At 40.6% G+C, this 22,634-nt stretch overlaps 1 protein-coding gene across 1 annotated transcript in view; it reads right to left on the minus strand.

Moving 5' to 3' along the window:
* ESRP1 (epithelial splicing regulatory protein 1) overlaps positions 1–22,634 on the minus strand; it is a 60,901-nt gene that overhangs the window by 30,085 nt on the left and 8,182 nt on the right. The window contains exons 4-11 of the mRNA XM_048841228.2: positions 21,612–21,726; positions 12,852–12,950; positions 12,710–12,764; positions 8,951–9,061; positions 8,705–8,837; positions 8,544–8,586; positions 5,866–6,167; positions 3,394–3,612 (exon numbers count right to left, since the gene is read on the minus strand). Of these exons, the coding sequence (XP_048697185.2) occupies positions 3,394–3,612; positions 5,866–6,167; positions 8,544–8,586; positions 8,705–8,837; positions 8,951–9,061; positions 12,710–12,764; positions 12,852–12,950; positions 21,612–21,726 (1,077 nt within the window). The remainder of the gene's footprint in view (positions 1–3,393; positions 3,613–5,865; positions 6,168–8,543; positions 8,587–8,704; positions 8,838–8,950; positions 9,062–12,709; positions 12,765–12,851; positions 12,951–21,611; positions 21,727–22,634) is intronic.

The raw sequence follows: 22,634 nt of genomic DNA on the forward strand, positions 1-22,634 counted from the left end.
ATATGAGCATACCAAGAGATGGACACTACCAGTGACTTTGGAAAAGAAGTTTAATCTCCTCTGTCACATTCAATACCCCCATCGGTATAATCAGGGTGATCAGCAACCCTTAACATGGGTATTGTGCAGTTGAATTCACCAGCATTGGTGAAGCTCAACTCCTCAGTTGGAAGGTTCTGCAAGAGGAAAATGCCAACCCTGCCTACCAGGAGTAGAGAGCCCAACATGTAATGAACTGGTGCAGCTCAGTTATGCAGGGGCTAGGATTTGGGGAGGTTGAACAGGAGGGAATTCAGGCCCTACGCAGAGCTTATCTCTGTGATATGTAGGAAGAGTGGAGATGAACCATGGTCATAACCACAGGCTGTACTGCAATAAAGAACTTTCTCCTTCCCCTGCAGAAGGGGTCACTAGGGCAGCTAAGCCCACTCAAGCTCTTGTCTAAATCTAGACTATTCCTGAATAGACAATGTACAGACAAATCCTTACACTGGAGCAGGAGCTCTGCTCCCACACTGCAGCTGTGGCAGGATTCCTGTCTACCACTACATGCTGTGTTGGACGCAAGGAGAGCAACAGATGGCAAGACAGCAGATCTCTTCACCAACATTTTCCCCACAGGCACTCATGCTGTGTTGACAAATTATGCATTTAATTTATTCCTGGACCGTCTCTGGACATTTAAAATCAGTCTTTGAATTGGCAGTCCAGCCAATTTAGTTAATCCTTGAGCCCAAGTGGTAGAGGTCTGTACTGGAGTGATAAAGTCTCAGGTTTAAAGTCCCTGAAGAGATGGCTGCATTTGCACAATTGCCTCCTTCCTTAAAAAACCCACACTTTTGTGACACCTTTCAGCCACTCACCATAGAGCAAGTGGTCCAAGTTTGGAACATGTGTCTCACATATCTAGACTGTACTGTCAGTGTCTGAAGTGGACTGCAAGAGTCTTGGTGCAAGGACTGTCTTCTTCTTGTTAGTAGAGCACGCAGTGTAGTGAGTTTTAAGAATGTCACAGGCCAGGAAGAAAACCAAAGAGAATGGGACAAGCACGGCAAAACACCAGTCCAAGATAATTTGAGCATGGATAGTGTATGTGTTGTCGTCATAACAGATTATGGTTCATGTCCAGAGTAATTTACAAGACATCAGACACACAGTTTGAACACGTGAGACAGATTGAAGGGACAAGCTTCAGATGAAACTCATGTTGTTGAATATCAGCTTTTTTACTTAGAGACTGTCTGAACTTTAAATGCTACATGGCACAGCTGCGCCGTTGCAGCACTTCAGTGTAGACACTATCTACACCAATGGGAGGGGTTGTCCCATTGGTGTAGATAATCCACCTTCCCGAAAAGTGGTAAGTAGGCCAACAGAAGAATTGTTCTGTTGACCTAGGGCTGTCAACACTGGTGGGGTTAGGTTGTCTTAACTATGCTGCTCAAAGAGTGTGGATTTAAATTGACTTAATTGTCTAGAGTAGACCAGGCCTTCATGGATTAAGTCAAACATATCATTAACCCCATATCAAAGGATAAAATTATGTCATGGAAGTCATGGATTCTGTGACTTTCAGAGACCTCTGTGACATTTTCCACTTCAGCCCTGGGGCTGGGGCCCCCTCCTGAAGTGCCAAGCTGCTGCAGGTGATGGGGGCGGGGGGGGGGGGAAGGAGAGAGAGAGAGAGAGAGAGAGACCTGGAACTCTGAAGCCGGAGCCATAGAGCTGTCAGCTGCTGAGGCAGTGGGAACCCTCCCCACCTTCCTCAGCAGGGCCCAGGTTCATATCCTCCCCTCCCCTCTGGCTTCAGTCATTCCCCCTCCCTCCCCTGCAATCAGTCCCCCCTCATTATTTTTAGTAAAAGTTAGACAGGTCTTGGGCTTCCATGAATTTTTGTTTATTGTCCACGATGCATTTGTGACTTTTACTAAAAGCAATCATGACAAAATTTTAACCATACCCATATCAAAAGCCATGGGAGAATGGGAACAATTGATAGATTAAAATCGCTAGTTCAGAGTGGTCAGTTATCAGGTTTCTAAGGATTTTGATACGAGTTTAAAGATTTGTCGAGTACGGAATTAAGTATCAATTTGTATATTTTGGTTGGGTAAATGGAACAGTTTAATCTGTAATCCCATGGAAGAGAGGAAATATTTTTTGCAGATTTCTAATTATATCTGTAGGCTTGGAAGTATTAGATTTTTATTGGTAAGTGTTTATTTCACCATACACATACAAACAGACCAAAAAAAATATTTCCATCATTACAATAGAAATTTATAGACCGCCAAATTAAGAAAAATGCTGCTTGAGAATTTAACATTTGATTTAGGGATATTTACTTGATATGTTTTGACATATGACATTGATAATTGTGTTTTAGCGGTTATAAAGCTCTAACTTTTTGAATCTCAATATCGACTATCATTAATTATCTGACACCCTCTGAACTTTTGACACCACCCATAATTTCCCACAACTGTGAAAATTTAAATAGATAGACATAATGCTTAAAAATTAATATTGATATTATCCATCTAAATTAAAAAAACAAATGAATTCTGCCAAGCCTATATATAGGGTACACAATGTGATACCCTAACAGAATCACCAAATAAATAGCAACACACATGCTTGCCCCTTTGCGTGTGCCCCCTTAAAAGATGTTACAGGAGCGTGTGACAGTTATGCTTTTTAACCAAGTTACAAATATGAACTTGCCTTTATAATAATTTTAAATGAGATTTTGGTAGGTTGTGAGAGATTAAATTTCAAATACTTAGTTACTTGAATGTGATGCAGAAAATGGCAAGTAAATTCTAAAGATTTTAATAATGTGTTTATGTCCACAAGATAGAGACACTACATTAATGTATTTGTTTGTTTTTTAATCACAACCCCACAAAAAGAGAGATTCCTCACCCCCACTACCTCACCTACAATCATCAAGGAAAAGAGCTGAAATGTTTTTAATCTTTTTAGTGTGGTGTTGTATGTTTCACCATATACAGCCCAACACATCCTGCTTTCAAAACCCCATGTGCAACATTACCTATTCACAGACAATGGAAATAATTCTACATACATTTACGGATAACCATAGCAAGTTTTTGGTTGATCCTGTTAGCAATTGGTTGGCTACACTGGGTCCAGTATTAAAAAAATATAATGCCTTGAAGCAGCTAGGTTCTGTGAAAAACTATTGATTATTTTCATTACACTCTTGGAGGACAGAATCAGTAGCGGTCTCACTTTTGTGCATTTAGGGGCTTTATCAAGGCTGCTTCCCTGCTTTTCCACTAGCAATCAACCCTGCAGGGGATCATGTTTATATATGTGGTGAGTAGCACACTGGCAACCATGACTTGTATTCTCCTGTTGTCTACCTACCTGATGATTTAATACCATGTGAACCCCATGGGTCCGAATATCTGCAGAAAACTCCCCCAAGAATTCCAAAATGTCCTCTATAGTGGCAGCATAGGGAAGACCACGCAGACGTATGCAGTCTCTGATATTGGTAGGAGGCATGAATTGCTGAGGTAACACAGGAAGGATAGGGGGAGCTGCAAGGGGAACGAGAGGTGTAGAAGAGTACCTGTTCAGCACCTGCACAAAAACAAAAAGAAATGGTGAGACCTCAAGCTTGTTCTACTGAACTGAATGTAGATGGAATTTTTGTAAATTATAGTCAACTTGTGCAATACTTAGAAGGTAAGTCATCTAGGCACTAGATTTTAATCAAGGATAAAATACAGCTTGAATTTATAAGTTCTGAATGAGTCTGAAGTCTTTCGGTGGCTTTATTTGAAAATGTCATCTTGGTTTGTTTTTGACCAGACTGCAAGTTGCAGTGCTCTGTACCAGGAGATGTATCAAAGCAGCAACTTACTAATTATGTAAGTTACATTTCTATAATACTTTTCATCCTGTAGGATCCCAAAGCACTTTATATGGTCATAGAAGAGTTGTTTCCAATAAAATGCATCCAGCCTAGATGACAAAAGCAGCAGCTGTTAACCAAGACACAAGACTACACTGTCAAGGAGGAGGAAGAGAATAGTCCTGAAACTAGAAGATTTTTGTTTCACATGCTATGGTACAGTGTAAGCCATTATTTAATTATTTTAATGACAGAAGTAGCCCATGCAGCAACACCATCTATCAGCTAAAAGTAATTATATTTGGCCAAAAAGATCATGTTACACTTAAGATTTATTGTTTCTAGTTTAAACAGTAAGAACCCTGCCTACCAGAGTTATGTGAATATTCAATCATTTCCTTTGATCACATCTGTGTAAAACATCTATGCATATAGCAGTATTACGCATGTTTTCATCTGTTTGCACTGACAAGGCTCTATAGAAAGAGTCAAACTCCAGATCTATGAAAAATCCAGCTCAAAACTTGTGCGTGAGACAAGAGGGCAGAAATGACAAAGGGTCAGGCTATACTAGCATTTCCACTGTTAGTACCAATCAGCTGAGCAGCATGTGTACTCATGCAGTGGTGGAAAGTTTCCTCATCATTGTCCAGTGTAACAAGTCTCTGTGACCAAGACTGGCACATGATTGACTGCTGGTAGCCAGTTCAACATACTGTTTGCAGCATGGAGAGGACTCTCAGTTTCTGTAACTGGTTTGGCTGGTCCTATTTCCTTGCAAGTCTTTACGTGACAAGATATCCCAGAGTACATTGCCCCCTTCTACTGCTGTCCTCACAATCTGTGTCTCGCTGCAGAGATTAAAGCAGACTGAAACAGAGGGGGAGCTCTCACAGTATAAGATAAAGAGGGAGAGCGGTGTGGAACTACTTTTACCCCAGCCAGGGACAGGAGGGAGAGCTGAATCTCCACCACTTTTGGTAACAGAAAGCACAATATTCTTTCCTCTACTTTAAGGATTGCTCTGCCAAGGACAGTTGTCCAGATTTTCCTAGAATGTACTAATACCAACATGATTAGGCAGCATGATAGCAGCTGACACAGACATGCTGCTATGAAGCCAAAATGAACCATGCAACTTGCAATAAGTTACAGTGACCTGGCCTCTAACAAGTTAGTCATCGTTAGACAGAAGCTAATGTTAAGCAATTAAGATGGAAAATTTGAACTCTCAGAAAACAAGGGGTTTTACTGGTTGGTGGTGGTTTGTTTTCCAGAATTTAGTCAACTCCAGATTAAATTTACCAGGACTACCAATTAATGTTATATAGTACTGGAAAGCAGAAGATCTCAGCCTTCTGATGATACTTTACATGATTTGTTAGATACCTAGCGGTTCGTGAGACAATCTTCAAATGCAGGTCAACTCAAAAGATGAGAAGTGGGATTGTGAAGCTCTACTTGTGTGTCCCAGTGATTCCAGATCAAGTGTACTCAATTTAGATGTTCTTATTGTAATTGCCAACCCCCTGAAATCAGCCTGAGCACTGCCATCTGCATCACCTCCAGTAGAGGTTCTGCAAGCCAAATGAGGCCTTCCACTGGGCCTGTGCAAACCCTGCATGTGCAATAGGCTTGCCCAGGTATGACTGGTCAGAACTTAGTAAGTGGTCCTGTTGATATTCTTTAATTATGCTGCCTGCATAGCTAGCAGGAGGAAAAAAAGCAGTTTAAATAAAAATACAGTCGCTAGAGTGAGCGGATTGACCATGCATACAAACAGGGATCAGAACTCTTGATTATGAAAGGCTTCACAAGGAACATTTTCTGACCTCGACCACTCTTAGAGGTCAAACTCCTCTCCTCCCATGACAAGATACAAAGCAATTCCTCAAGACCCCAACCACACCCCAACCAGTGTCCTCCTGACTGGTTTTTTGATTAGAAGAGCCCAAGACATTTGGAAGTTTTCACTCTACCTGCTGAACCTCTGCTGCCGTGCTCCTGAAGAGTTCAATGTACCTTTTACCCAGCAAGTCCTTATGTTTTTTTAGTGCATTTTGTGCATATTCCTCACAAGCAAACAACACAAAGGCATCTCCTGTTGGCCTGTTGTCAGGGTATGTGACAAACAGGATTCCTTCCTTTCCTCCTGTTACAGGGCAGTGCTGGCCAAAAAACGCCAGCACTTCTTCTGTCGTTGCATTGAAAGGAAGACCTCGCATCCGGACAATCACCTGATTTTCTTTCGATAAAAACTGAGCTGCTTCATTGGAAGTACCTTTAACAAAACCACAAAATCCAAGTCGAGACACCACAGATATGTAAGACAGCAACCCCCTACCTGTATGGATTGTTTGCACCTAGGGTGCAGAATTTAAATTCACATGGCTTCTCCCCACCCAAAAGCCACCTGGAAAGCCAGAAATGTCATTATATGGGACACTCCTCCCTTTGAAGCCTAGAATGCCGCTCCTTTGATTGCTTAAATGAGAGATGCACCCTCACCCAAGGGGAAAAGAAGGCTGCATTTACAACATTGAGTCTATGCCCAGTTAGCAAGCACTAGTCTCTCACATGGTAGCACAGATGCTCCTGGAATGACTTCTCTGGTGCATTCCAAGCCTTACTTTTAAATACCTATTTCTGAAATGTTTCAGACACCAACTCTCCCAGACAATGGCCTGGGAACTACCAGCAAAAAAGTGCATTTAGGAAGGTTCAGGATATCTGTTCCACTTTGATACAATTGTCACCTTTAGAAGCTTGCCAGTTTTGCCTTCAGTAACTAGATGGGAGTCTATCAGCACTGCTTAGTTTCCAATGTAATACCAGAGTAAAATCAGTAAACTGATCAAAGGCATCCTATCTACAGCCAGTTGGAAGGGTGTCAATTTGTATTCTTAACCCAAAACTTGGTTCTCTCTTCCCAAGACACGTCAGCTCTCCAGAGTGAGCTATGAAATAATCAAGTCATAGATTGTGCAATATCCCCCAGTCAACCTCAGAACAGCTAGTACAATACTTTGCTGCACATACAGATAGCCACAAATCTTATCACTTTCACGGGGTGAAATGCAAGATCCATCTGTTTGCCATTGCTTGTCAATATTATTAAAAAAAACCAAACACCTTGTGGGTGGAGTTTTCATAAGTACCTAAGTGACTAAGGATCACAAGCCCCACTGACAGCCCATGCATTTAGGTGCTTTTGAAAATCCCATCCTCTACTGCTAGGATTGGGGAGAAGAGGGCCACTGAGCAAACCACTGACATATCCAATTTTAGGGATGGGTGTGCCTGTGTGTTTAAGATATGCCAGACTGACCATCATGTAGACCCAAGTTCAACCTAGCTCAATAGCCATAGAAGTGAAGTGCAAGCATAAGCACAAGTGTATCTGCACTGCCTCCCAGGGACCCTCACCAAGGTTCAGGTGAGTCAGTTTTCATGCCTACTCTGTCCTTTGTCTCTACTGGAGTTGCCCACAGTGGTGGTTTTCTGGAAAATGGACAGTAGAGTCAATCAAGAAACAGATTGTAAATCGGGTCCATCTAGTGACCTACTTTATGTTTAGACCAGGATTAAAAAAGGGGGGAGGGAGGACAAAGATGTTTAAAGCCAAACTTTAGAAGACACACACACACCAATCACCCATACCTCTTCTAGTTTAGCCATACTCCTAGAAGTCAAAGGCATCACTACATTCCATCACCAACTCTCTCAGCCACATGCTCCCCTTCTAGGTTGCCTTTAAAGTTTCAGAGTATTGGTATCTGCTGCTTCTAAGTACTAGGTTACTGAAGCCTGCAGGGAACAGAGAAGCAGGTCATTCCTATACCAAGCTTGTCTGGCCCCTGAGAACGAGACCCAACAATGCAGATGTGGGTGGCAGCTTGTTGGGCCTTATCCAACCCCTTCGGTTAAGACCAGGTGGGCGAGAGAGGAGTTGAGAGAGAAGATGGTGTGAGGGTTTACAAAACACTTTTGCACCTTTCCAGTATTTGGTGATCAACTTTCCCTTGGAAGGAAGATCATTTTAGGATACAGGAAAAGTAAGTTGTTTAATAAAAACCAGTTTCATCCCTAATAATTACAATTTATATTTTGAAACTCATTTGCTTTCACACACAGATTTGTATACAACAGAGAACAAGAAGAACAGATTTATATCACTGTTCTGAAAGAACTCAAGTTATGTTTTTCAGTAATTGATTACATGGAAGCCATGGCCCCCAGGAAAATTATGTACCAAATGAAATTCAGGAACAAGTCTGGTAAGATCCTTAACTGACTGACTCCTTGAAAGGAAGAGAACATATTGAATTTATGTCACAGTAGCTCCTCAGGGATCAGAGCCCCGTTGCCAAGCACTGTATACACAGAATGAAGACAGTCCCTGTACCAGAGACCTTACTGTTTTTATTGCAATTCATCAATATGCATAAAGGTGGGGGTGAAGGAAAGAAGAACGTAAACTGTGAGACAGTAATGATCAGCAGAGTAGGTAGCAATCTCAGCACATCCATTACCTACGCATTCTATGAGCCAATTCAGAGATCACGTTCAATAGAAACACTTCGTAATTTGAAACTAAGTTACAGGTGTTTATTGGAACAGAATCCCATCTCCACCCACAAAAGAAAAAGTGGATTACCTCCTGCAATTTTAAGGAAATCTTCACCTGTTGCCTTGTACACCTAGGGAAAGAAGGGGGAAAAACAAAACAAAACAAAAAAAACAGAACACAGTTATATATGGCATGGTAGTCCTATCAAAGAGATTAAAAAACAAAAAACAACCATTGCTACGGCATACCTCAATGTACCGATTCCCCATGTGGTGCTTGTGTCTTTGTAGTGCTAAATCCCTATGTTCTTCACTTACAAACCTGATGAGAGCTTCCCCATTCCTCCTTCCTTGTGCATTGAGACAAAGTGCAGCACCTCCCCTTAAAAAGAGTCAAGACAAGGAAAAAGGAGGCACAAGAGTGAATCACTGAAGCAGAGCACGCACTGTTTCCGTCTTGCAAAGCCATAAATGTATATATTGCTGGTAACTAACTTGGCAATATTAAGGCCTTTGAAGAATCTTGCGATGTCCTGGTCAGATGACTGCCATGGTAAGCCTCTTGCTCTGATTATGGTGTTATCATCTACGAGTTCCATCTTAGTGCTTCAGATAAAGCACAAACACACACTGAAGTTTCCCCATCCTCAATATCTACCACACAGACAGCAAGCATAACTGTAATTTATTCATAAGCTTAAACTCATGTTCAACGTTTGTCAGACAAGGATTGAGGACGTTCACTCAAGTGGGAAGATTGCAAATATAAGAGTCATAAGCGTGTTTTCCTTTATCTGGCTCATTCCATCCATCCCAGTGTCATTTTCCCTTATTTCTGTTTACTATTCTCTACTCCCCCTCCCTTTTCCTCTCATTCTTTCACCTTTACACCTATTCTTTGTTGGCAGAAACACAGAACGCATGGATTAATTAAGCAGTCTCTTTCCCACTTCCCCCTCTCTTGGTCTGTCTCTTTTGCTCCCCAGTGTCTCATCTCCATTATAGTTGTATGTGTCTTTTCCAGGTGCTCCCCACCCCATCCCAATGCTTTGCTTTTATGCAGTTCTCTACTAGAGCAAACAAAATTAAATTGCACCATCCAGTGTGGAAGTACTATTCCCATTTTTTCAGATGAGAAAATTAAAAAAAACAGAATATCCCACTTGTCCAGGGCCACAGAGGAAGTTAGTATCTGCACAGGGATTATTATTTATATTGTGGTCACGCCTGGGGACCCTTGTCATGAGCCAGGAGGACCCCACTGAGCTCAGCACTGTACAAACTGAACAAAGACAGTTCCTGCCCAAAGAGCTTAGAATTCAAGTCCCTTGCTCAGGCCACTATCATGCTACCTCACATGTCGTTCAGCCACCACCCATGTTGTGGCTAGAGGTCACAATGGTGGCTCAGCACAGGACTAACTCAGCCCCACACAGCTGGATAGTAATCAGCAGGGAGTCTGCAACACCCAGGGAAGCTATAAATTGGTCAAGGGCTATAAATTTGTCATCTTCTTCCTCCAAAGGCCCCACACAAAACAAGATGCAAAAGCCAATCTAAGGATATGTGATCAACGTGACTTTCAGAAAATAAGTCAGTGAGAGACTTTTAGCCCGATCAACTGGCTTCCATTTCTTTACCTTTTTAAGATTACTTTTGCATTAAGGCTGGAGATTTACTTGTCCTCTCACCTTTAAGGCAGGCAGCACTGCATTGTTTACATGCCGTTCATGTTGGGAAGTTTTGCTCGTAATCAAAACGACGAGAAAGTATAGTTAAAAAAGATTATTTTACTGGAGCACAGTTCTGCAGCAAAGGGCTGATTTTGCAGCAAATTCTACAGCAGTGAATTTACAGAGTATAAAGTCCCTCAATTATCCTCTATATTTGACTGGACATGACAAAAAAAATCCAGTTGCCATGGCTATAATTTAGCTTCCTGGAGGAGTCATGGACAGTTGTGCTGCTGGCTTGAGAACTGCATCATGGGCTTAGTTTTGGATGAGATGTTTCATTATGGGAAATTAGCCTCCTGAACATGGTCACTCTTCTGTCTCTCACCCTATCTCCCCCTGATCTGCACCCCGAGCCTTCTCTCACGCCTTAACCCCCTGCCACAATTCGGAACCCCTCCAGCACCCAAACTCCCTCCCAGAGCCTGCATCCCAGAGCGGCTAGACAGCAGTTCTGCAGAAAAGGACCTGGGGTTACAGTGGACAAGAAGCTGGACATGAGTCAGAAGGTTGCCAAGAAGGCTAATGGCATTTTGGGCTGTATAAGTAGGAGCATTGCCAGCAGATCGAGGGACGTGATCATTCCCCTCTAATCAGCATTGGTGAGGCCTCATCTTGAGTACTGTGTCCAATTTTGGACCCCACACTACAACAAGGATGTGGAAAAATTGGAAAGAGTCCAGCAGAGGGCAACAAAAGCGATTAGGGGACTGGAGCACATGACTTATGAGGAGAGGCTGAGGGAACTGGGATTGTTTAAGTCTGCAGAAGAGAAGAATGAGGGGGGATTTGATAGCTGCTTTCAACTACCTGAAAGGGGGTTCCAAAGAGGATGGATCTAGATAGTTCTCAGTGGTACCAAATGACAGAACAAAGAGTAATGGTCTCAAGTTGCAGTGGGGGAGGTTTAGGCTGGATATTAGGAAAAACTTTTTCATTAGGAGGGTGGTGAAACACTGGAATGGGTTACCTAGGGAGGAGGTGTAATCTCCTTCCTTGGAGGGTTTTAAGGTCAGGCTTGACAAAGCCCTAGCTGGGATGATTTAGTTGGGAATTGGTCCTGCTTTGAGCAGGGGGTTGAACTAGATCTCCTGAGGTCCATTCAGACCCTAATATTCTATGATTAACTATTAACTCAATAGATAACAGAGTTATTGAATACTGATCTGAATCATGCAACAGGGTATTAAATTAATCTTTTTGAAACTCTGGCCCACGTCAGGTGACTAGGACCCAGAAATAGCTCTGTTATTCACTAACACTCCTGTGCATCACATCCAAGCACCTATCTGAGTCAAACGTTACACAGCAGCAATCAAGGCAGACTCATTTTATAGACTCAAAAAATAGGTAGAATTTTGATTTTGTGAAAAGACTGTTTTGATCTGCGGAGTCCATTTCAACCATTTTCTGGACTCATTTAAAGTTGATGCGCATAGAGGAAATTCCATTTTACAGACTAGAAGATGAGCAGGAGTCTACAGGAAGAGCACAAAATTTGATATTTCAGAATACAAAATGCTTAACCCTTCAAAGAATATGCCTCTATGCAGATAGCTCAACATTGCATTAACTCTTTTACTCTTGTATTCCATTGCAAACTCCTATCTAACTTGCTGCCTGCTGTCATTCCCAGATTTCATTGTTGCAGTCCAGATTTCTCCCTCCCATTAAATAGATTTTACTAGATGAATTTTATTATTTTCTGCCATTATTTATGATCTTTTTAGATCATAGTATTTCCCTTGCTTTACTGAGCTAGAAAGAGCTGCAAATACCAGTAGCACCTGTGATTATTGTGACCACACTGTTTACTACCTCTTCCAGATCATTCACGAAGATTCTAAATAAGACCAATTCTGACACTAATCTCTGTTGCAGGCACTGCTTAGAAAGCATCTAGTAATACCATTGAGAAGAATCTTCTTATATGCTAAAAAGAGATGAGCGAGATTAAGAAGTTTGCATCATAATTGGTACCACGGCAATTGCATAAACTGTGCTGTCATTACTAAACATATTTTAAAAGACACTTCTTTATAATTTATTACAAAAATTCTACATGGCTTTTCGTACGGTCTTGGACACATGAAGATACATTTCCATGCCATTGTTACACTGAGCCAATATTTTTCCCCCCATCATCACTTGAAACAAAGCCAAAAGTCAATAGGGTTATTAACAAGAACTTATTTATCTTTGTTTAATAGGACAGTGTGTTCACCATCATCAGTGATAATTATTAACGCAACTCAGGAGATAGTAGCAGCTCTTAACCAATACCGTTCAAGTCCAGCATAGGATAGATACTCAGCATATGCTTCCGTTTTACAACCCCTCCTATCAGTTAAGCAACCTATTAAATTTTTTTTCAAAGCAACTTCCCAGCAAAAGAGAAGACATTAAAAAAAAATACAAAGACCACTTGCAAGTGCAGCTAAGTACAGAAATTTTAAGTGTAGGTCAGGTTTTGGACTTACGCTTTAGCACTTAAAAATAAACAAACACACACTTCACTTACCAGGTACCACTTTCAAATTTATAGTTCACTCTTTCTGGATCTGCAAATCTGTGATCTACAAAACACAGCAGAAATTATTTCTCTCCAACATTTTGGAGAAATAAAATAAAAAGCCAAACCCAAGTTTACTACTATTGCTTACTGTATACTTCAGAAATTAGTGTTAAAATAATATTCCCCATATCTTCCACTTGAGATGCTCCAAAATGCCATGCTGGACTGCTCTTTTCAAGATTTAAATCTGTAAATTGAAGTTAAGTCAACAGTCATGGAGTAAATGAATTTATAACTGAACAGAGAATTCCCCACCCTGCACATGGGCCAACAAGCTTTCATGGTATCCTTGACACAGTCAATTTACACTTAAAATAGTACATCTATGTTCTTGTTCATGATTTAGTTATCTTGACAGTTCAAACACCCTCCCCCAACCACTGTCACCTCCCAGAACACCAGATCACTTTAGGAAGCATTTGATGACAGCACAGCAGAGATGCTAAAAGAACTCCCATAACAAGTGTAAGTTATTTGGTAGAATTTAATGAAAGTCGAAGACCTTCTTGCATTCAGAATAGATTGGAGTCCCCTCTTAAATCTCACCATAGCGATTGTAATCCCCACGGGAAATGTTCCACATGGATTAAAACCTCTCTTTCTGCGGGAAGGGAAAAGGCAAATTAAAACAACGACTAGATGCTCATAAAAACTAAAAAAAAAGAGGTTGCTAAGTACTTTCTAATATAGATTACATGGCATCTCTCACAATTTGCTCCTCTCCTTGGATCTAGCATATCACTTCCTGCTTGGATACAACTCAGTAGAGCAGTCTGGACAGTTGAGAGCCACTGATCTAAAGGAAGGCACAGACATTCAAGAGAGGTACCAGAATTGGATTAGGTATGTCTTCACTGCAGAATTAACTCAAGTGAATGCCTCTCATCTCAGGTAAGAGGCAGCTAGGTCTGTACTTACATATGTCAGGAACGTGAAACAAAAACAAAAGTAAAACACACCCCTAAATGACATAGCTATGCTGACATAATCTCAGGCGTAGGTGCAGCTATATTAATGGAAAAAAGCTTCCGTCAGCATCAATACCTTTGTTTGGGAACGTGGTGATCCTACGCAGACAGAAAGTCTCCTGCAAAATAACACTTCAGCTGCAGAGCTATTGCGTTAGCGATTGAGTTGTGCTCACTCAGGCTATAGCTTACACCCCCTGGTGCTGTTAACTTGGGCTGGCGGACGTATCACCACTCTTGCATTAAGGGTTTGTGTGTGACGATGGGACTTGAGTAAGGGACAACACTCAGGTTACATCTTGAGTGAACTCTGCAGTGAAGACAATCCCTTAGGAAGTGCTGTGGAACTGGCACAGCAATGCAGGGCTTAACTCTATTAAGGGTGTTTTTTGTTGCTTGACCACAATCTGATTTACAAACTGATACAACAATATACAAGACATTTCAATATCTCCACATCAGTTGAAGTTATGGCTTTGATTAAGTGAGGCCCTGACCACTACAACTTGAAAGAAACTGAAATTTGTTAAAATAGAAAAATAAAAAATCCACACTCATGAAGAGTATTTCTCATTAAATTTTTAATTAATATTCTTATTAATTACACTCACTTTTTCCAAGCTAGCTGTATTCAACATATTTTTCTAGACTTTTTTCTATCCAAGTGTCCAATTTAGAAGTTTATTTATTAAGTGTTATATTATTTGGGGAAAGACTTTTTTTTTTAAAAAAAAATAAATCAGTTTAAGAGAGTTATCTCCAATATTTATTTCTTTATTCTAGAATTCCTCATGTCACCTCATTTTGTGCCATGTACCATTACCTTGTAGTACTAGGCCTAACTTCAGGATTGTTTCCCGTCTAGACTACCATTCCTCCCCAAACAGAGAGGGGGGAAATAATAAAAATTAAAAAAAAAAATCACTAATTCTTTCCACTTAGAGTGTGAACAAAGCAATTCCACCCCTCCCCCCACATACTCTTACATGTTTACTCTCCCCCAGTGTGTGTGTGTGTGTGTGTGTGGGGGGGGAAACCACAAAAAATTCAAAGTGGCTTTTTTAGTTGAAGCAAACATTGTTTTAGGAAATATTCCAAGAGCCAACACAGCCTTTGTCATCAAGTGTTGAGACATAAGGAATCAGTTTAGCTAAATTATGCGTTTTATTTGTATTAGCAGGAGTTGAGAGAAAAATGTGGTCAACATTAGAGAGAGTAATTGGGATCTCTCTCATTTTTGCTCCTTCTTACCCGAGAGCAGTTTTTTTACAAGCCTGGGTAAGAAAGAAATGGATCACTGTGCACATATTAAAAAGGCTGTTGGAAACTAAAAAAAAACAAACAAACCCCACCCCGCTCTGAATAATAACAGATTCAGATGTAGCCAGAAAAGCGTGTATGACTATTTGCATGTAGCAGTGATTTCCAAGCATTGTTTTCTTTTACTTTAGAAAAAGTTTTTAATGTTTTCAGGGGAAGACTTTGTAAACAGTAATTAAAAAAAAAATGAATAGGTCAAGAGTATAATTTCATGTTGTGAATTTGGCTAGTTTCTCTCAGACTGTTATACAGAAATATTCTCTTCTATGGAAATAGATTAGGAAGAGGAAGTTTAAAGAAAGTTTTAAGACTTCTCACTGTGGACACAAAGAAGTCCAAAATAATTAAATCCTACAAACAATACCTGTGTAGATATAGGATCTATTTACAACCCAACCATAGGTACATTTATATTCTTAGATGTTGTATTGTGTAAGTACAAGACTGGGAGCCTGGAACTCCTGAATTTTACTTCCCAGCTCCAACACCAACTCCTTCTGTAGCTTTGAGGGAGAGTCACTTCAAGCATTCTACCTTAGGCCCATTTGTACAGATAGTTTCTTTCCCTACCATCCCCCAGTCTCATTCCACACTCGCCGCATATGGCCTCCCTCCTCTCATTCCCCTTCTCCCTTAGCTTATCCCCCATGGCTTTCAATCCTGGCACATATCCACCCACCCCAAATTTGTCTCAACATGAGAGTTCTTCAAAAAAGCCATTACATTTGAGGGAACAAGGATCTTTCAACGCACAAAGACCTAAATAACATACCAAGATTCTAACTTAACTTCCAGAAAACTTCTTTGGCTTGCAGTGCAAGAGCTTGAAGATTTAGGGTTTCCCCAAAAACTAATGGCAAGCAAGGCAGAAGGATGCCCGTGTTTCAAAAAACAAACAACCCCAACCCCCCAACACCTCCCTTTTCACTTCCACAGAAACATGGTCCACTTTGAACCTCTCCCGCATATCACATGGCAGATGTACTGACCTTCTCCATGAACAGTGACTGAGACACTATTTGTGACAGCAGAAACAGACATCCAACTATGGAATGACTTACCAATGTCACACACACAATGATCTTCCAGAGGTACATGTACTCTCTGGGCACTAGCCCAGGGGCCCCACCAATCATAGGGGTTGGGGGTGGGGGGAGGATAGCAGAAATGAGTGGAGCTGTAACTCTGCACACTAGGTCACACTACCATTGCCTCAAATTTGGCCCAGCTGCTCCCTCCCTGACAGAAAGGCAGCCAGGCCAAACTTGAGTGGCACTGTGACTCCACATGCCAGGTCACAACTCCATGCAGGTGGCCCCCAGCTCCATTCCCATAGTGCACAGGACCCCAAAATTCTTTCAATTGGCACGGTCTCCGCTATCCATTCCATGTCACCTGAACCAATTAATTGGATCACCAATCTCGACGTGGACATTAACATTTTAAGCCAAATGAAAAAGACTGACTAGCACTATGGGGCCCTAATCTTGGGTGATCCCTAGGCACCACAAAAATAAATATGAATAATAGATAATTTACATAGGTGAGGGGATTAAGTTAAGATGAAAACCTTTGAGTGCTGAGTTATAGTTGTGCTCAGTGTAATGCTTTTTACATCCTTCCTGATAGACACTATTTTTTGCCATTTTGCTTTCCAGCATGTTCCAATTCATGATGGGGGGGGGGGGGAGGAGTAGTACACACACACACACACAACACAGAGCAACAACAGAAGATCAGGAGTACTTTCTTCAGGGTATTAGACTGTTTACCCTTCAATATATATTCCTCATTAAGACAGTCCTCCTCCGACTAAGCCCAGAAAGAAGACAGACAGCTATTCTTGCTCCAATTATATCCTCTGCTTACTTTCCATTTAATGGCTTCTGCATGCCTGATCTTGAGGGAAAGGAGGATGAGTCTTCTGGAGACTGATCTAGTAATAGTCATGCGAGCTTTATTCATTCCACTCTAAGGGCATTCACAACAGTGAAAACTGGCTCAGCAAGCTCTGCAAATCAAGAAGTGCTGTGAATTAGGGAGGTACAGAGGTGCAAAATGAACACTCCCTGTGATATACCTGTATATTTGCACACGAGTTGAACATAATTTCCTGAATAACCACAACTCTTTTCTTATCGGGAATGTACTTGTTTCTCCAGTAGCTTTTCTGTGGCGATTATTTTCTTTTAGAGTAACAGCCGTGTTAGTCTGTATTCGCAAAAAGAAAAGGAGTACTTGTGGCACCTTAGAGACTAACCAATTTATTTGAGCATGAGCTTTCGTGAGCTACAGCTCACTTCATCGGATGCATACTGTGGAAACTGCAGCAGACTTTATATATACACAGAGAATATGAAACAATACCTCCTCCCACCCCACTGTCCTGCTGGTAATAGCTTATCTAAAGTGATCATCAGGTGGGCCATTTGTTACTTTCACATTACTTTCACTCTTAGGTCATGCCAAGAAAACAAGGTTTGCCACAAACTTAAACAGTAAAAAAAATTGCTTGATTCCATAACAAAGATAGCAGAGGAGACCTCTCATCAGAAAGAAGATTCTCAGTTAGGTAGCATAAATTCTTCATCAATTCCCTAAATTAGAGGTGGCACCTTTTAGACCACTATTTCCCTTCTTTAGCATCCCAGCAGCCTTTACAACAAAACCAAACACACTACTTATGATTTCCACTGGAGGAGTGGCGGGAGAAAGAGTGCTTTGACAGGATGGACTAATTCTTGAAACTAGAATCCCTTTCTTACCATAGATTGAGGTAGTTTTAGCTGATGAAATTGGTTATAAATCCTCTCTAAAAGCAAAATAAAGTACCGAATTATTAATTCAGTTTAAAAACGCTGTACTCTTTTTTACAAGAGGTTGCCCCCCCGCACAAAATACATGATCAAGCATAATATACTGTTATTTAACATTCTGTGCCGGGGGCTACTTATGGTTAGCTGAAAAGAGAACAAATACACACACACGCTCAGATGTGCAATACAGGTCACACACACACGGCTAGATTGTCCATGATCCTGCACTTTGTACAGTCACTTACACTAGTGAGAATGAATGCATAACATTAACTTTCTGATTTGGTAGCATTTTATATAGTAATACTACTTCACTCTTACTTTTTTTTTCTTCCACAGATGTCAAATCTCCTCTCAAAGAAGAATTATCCCCATTTTACAGATGGGAAAATTGAGGTGCAGAAAGGCAAAATGACTTACTCAGTGTCACCCATCAGGCCAGTGGCAGAACCAGGAATACAAGCCAGGTCTCCTGAAGTCCAAGCAAGTTGTTTATCCATTAGCCATATTGCCTCCCTATTCTGCAGTCAGCATACAAGGCAACAGAGAATTTGACTTTCACGAAGTTTCACTGTTTCACGTTAGATTCAGACCTTGTGCCCTCTCGACTTGGAAGATACTTAGTTGCTTTAAGAGCAGAGGGACTGTTGAAATTCTGCAAGAGTATGCAATATTTTTTAAGTTTCTTTTCAAGTGACTTCATACTCTGCAGGTCTGACTTTTCCCTTAAATGCCTATTTCAAGTTTGAGTTACCTTTCATTCAGAGTCTGCCTACCGTCGTCACTACAAAATTCACTCATATTTGAAAGAAAGTGCCTAATGTAGTAATTTTTTTCCAGTGAAATGGGACTGTTTAAGTTGGTAATGCGAACAGAGAAGTAGCTTAATAGTTTATTGCAAATATTTTGCACATCGTTACAGACCACCAATTAATGATATTGGTGTCATAAGCAAGCAAGCCACTTACACAGTGCTTCACCCAACATCAGGAAATGGATCATCTGCTTGACATTTTTACCAGTTTCTACCACTACTTTAAGAATACAGAAATACTATCCCAGTCTGACAAAAATTGGCAGTCTATGAAACAAGCCACGCTGTAACAGTAATTAAGAAGCCACATGAACCAAACCAAAACCCACCATGAGAACAAAATCCATTATCCAATCAAATGAAGCACACTTAGAAGAGACAGTGAATATTTTAACCATTTCACATAAACCAAACAGGTTTACAATGAGAAGTCACCAAGGTAAACAGACCTACAAAATCAGTCAAATAATCTAGAACCAGAAAGAAAACAAAAAGCCACAAATAAAACCAATCACTAAAATTATATGTTTTCAGAGAGGTGTGCAATTAACTAGTCTATCCAGTTCAGAACTCAGGTCTACACTAGGGTATTTTGTTGAAGCGCCATTGGTGGTAGAAGCAATGGGAGCTACAATATAGACCTTGTCTACACGGGCAGTGGCACGTAGGGTATGTGTAACTAGATGCGGCAGTGAAAAGCAGGCTACACCTGCACTGTGGCGTAGCTACATGCAGCACCAGAGAAAGGCTCCGGTGGGGGACAGCAGGGAAAGGCTCCAGCAGCTTCCCATTGCTGGAACCTTTCCCCACTGCCTCACCCCTGCCAGAGCCTTTCACTGTGGTAGGGAAAGGCTCCAACAGTGGGACACAACAGTGCTAAAAATAGCAGTGTAGATAGGGGATGCACTGCTTGGGCATGTAGAGTATATACCCTAAGGTTCTGATGTTTCTTTACTCTATTTGCTTAAGTGCCTTACCATCTACACTGCTATTTATACCCATGCTAAGGGGCATGCAACATATCTGCACGTAACAGTATGTAGGGTACATATAGTCCTAAGCTAAGCTTCAGGCAGTCACTGGAGTTGTAAGCACCATGCCATCCAACCCCGCTCAGAGTGGGTCTAAGTGACATTTAGAGGTCAATGGCCATGGAAATTATCTGATCAAATTCTCAATATAAGATTCATCATTGCCCTCCCAATACCAAGAATGCCCTTGTGTATTGGGCAGTACTATACTATTTGAATCACTGAACATTTGACCCTCCTGTGGTTGGTCAGAATCTCTGCTACCCAGAGATAAGAGGAAAGAGGTACATCAGACCTCATTTCCCATTGAATGGATAAAACATTCTCACCAGTGCAGTCTCTTTCAATTTCTTTGTACAAAACACAAGTAGTTTATTGTTCAGGGATTCTGCTATAGATAAACTTTAGACTGTAAGCTCTTTGAAGCAGGGACTTTTCTTATGTTTTCTAAGAAGTTCATTGCATGTTTGCAGACAACAGTAGTAAAAAGACACCATTACCCCCTCCTGGACTGTGTAGAAGAGCCTAATAAATGGCAGAGATACCTTATATTAACAAATCTACATACACGTATTTTAGGGTAGTGAGATAAAAAAGGCACATCTCCCTGAGTGGAAAAGGGAGTTACACTGCTCTGACATCTGAAGCTACTTTCAAGCTTTGGATTCCACTGTTAAAACATTGGCACAACAACTATTTTATGCACTGTTGCTACATAGTCACATGCAAAAAACTGCAGTTATTTACTATTTTTATTTAGGCTTTACTATCTCAGATGTCACTGTGTGGCAGATGCCAGCTTTAATGGTAATCACTGTACATGTACAACAGGTGTTTACATATGGAGTGTAACCCAGTCCAACTGTTTCTCACCAATATTTATTTTAGCTTTGAAAACTGAGAAGAGTATTTTAAATTCATATCCCTCCTGGCCAGCCAGCCTTCGCAGGCTCCCTTTGGTGGTGTCATTTGAGAAGTCAAGGGTTTTCTACTTCTGAGTTACAAAACAGGGATGTGTGCAGACCTAAGAGGCAAGACACTAGCCATCAGGGAGGCGGGAGGAAGAGTCTAGCCAGCAGACATTTTTGGAGGTGAGTTTCAGTTGCTATGGATTGTCTCCAGTGCAGACTGAGAATAACGCAGCAAAGATTTTTTTAAGAGCCATATTTAACTGGGTTACTGACTACTTGAGAACAGTTTCTGAAAAGCTTTTTTAGCCATTGGATGCCCTCTCCATACTAGAGAAGGAGAGAATACAGTGAAGAGACAGGATTCCTAGTCTAGTTGCATGTTAGAAGGTATACTGTGCAGAGTTTACATGAAGCATCATGTGTTTGGATACCTCAGGTATTGAAAGCAACCCCATGTACTATTCAAAGGTTGAATACCATAATAGCTTCAGAAATAAATGTTCCAGAAATTAAAACTGAGCTCCCACAACATCCATGATCTAATATCTGCCAAACAAGGCTGAAAAAATGCTATGAAAATTGGAAGCATTTTAAATGCACGCTATCAACATGCAAATTTTATCTCAGTGTTTCCCTTCAAGTGTTTTAGTAACTAGGAGTCAAGGTTTACCAAAACTTGACATTAAATAAAAAACTAAGGCAGTGATTGTTAATATGGCAAAATTCAGAGGTAAAGAAGAGAGAAAGGACAAAATTCAGTTTCAAAATCTTCTATAGACTGTTCAAAGCTTTTGCAAGGTCCCACAAATTTTTGCATAGCTACCAGAGACAGAAGCATTAGTAGGAAACCCGTTAATGACTCAATAATATTTACTAAATTATAATATTTCTAAAAAAGCATTATGAACACTCCTATGCTCCTGGGCTGTGTTTCTAGAAGTACTAGGCTGCTATTATAATTCAAGTTATGATTTTAAAAAAAGGATACATTCTGTCATGGCAGCAGCGTCCAGTTTGTCAACATCAGAGGAGTCAGGGAAACATTTCTTGAACTCTTTCCGCAAGTCAAAAAAGGAGTAGAAGCATTCAGGCAATAAGATATTCTGTAAGAGGACATAGTAGTGACTGTAAACTAAGGTGAATCCAGTCTATGTTCTCTTGAGTTTTCATACTTTGCAACCAAACAGTTTTCAAGTAAAAAATAGCCACACTCACCTGAGTATATCATAGCACATATTTTTACAAGGCTCTTCTTTCAGTGACTTAAATGTTGTTATGAATCTTTCTTACTCAGTAAGTCTGTTCCCTTGGTATAGTCAAGAATATTTGCTTCCTTTACTGCCAAAAGGGAAGGTTATTGCTGCTTTTTATTATTACTACTAATACTATGGATTCAATACAACTGTGGGAGAGCAAATGGATACTATTACAACACCATACCTATTGAACCAGAGGGGTCACGGCTCGATTTACAGAGTCCAAACAAACTTGCAGAAGACATTTTAATTTTATAGACAGCATATTCAATGAAGGGAAGTCACAGATTCTATTTGCAAAGTATAATCACACTTCAAATAGTTGTTTTGGCTATTTTGTAATACAGACAACGTGTAGTGTGATGTGGTGTAAAGGTTTTGTCAGCATGTGCTTGTGATGGATGCATTACTAATGAGTAGCAAAGCCAAGAGTGTATACAGCTAATCTCACGTAAGTGCCAATAAAAGCCATTATACCCTAACACTACGTATGCCACATACTCAAACTCTTAAATAGTTTTGTTTAATTCTTCATCCTATCGTACAAGGTATAAAGGCAGGCACCCAACTGCACAAAGGGAAAGAAAATGAATGCGGGATAACCTCTAAAAATAACCTACAACGTATTTTTAATACATAGCAGTGTCATGTTTTAAAGTTTAACATCTCAATCTTCCAGGAATAGAAGTATATGCTGTATATTCCACTCTAACCCTTTTTCCTAATTGTGTGATTCTATTAAGGTTAGCAACGGG

Source organism: Caretta caretta, chromosome 2 (assembly GCF_965140235.1).
Source record: "Caretta caretta isolate rCarCar2 chromosome 2, rCarCar1.hap1, whole genome shotgun sequence".
NCBI lineage: Eukaryota > Metazoa > Chordata > Testudines > Cheloniidae > Caretta > Caretta caretta.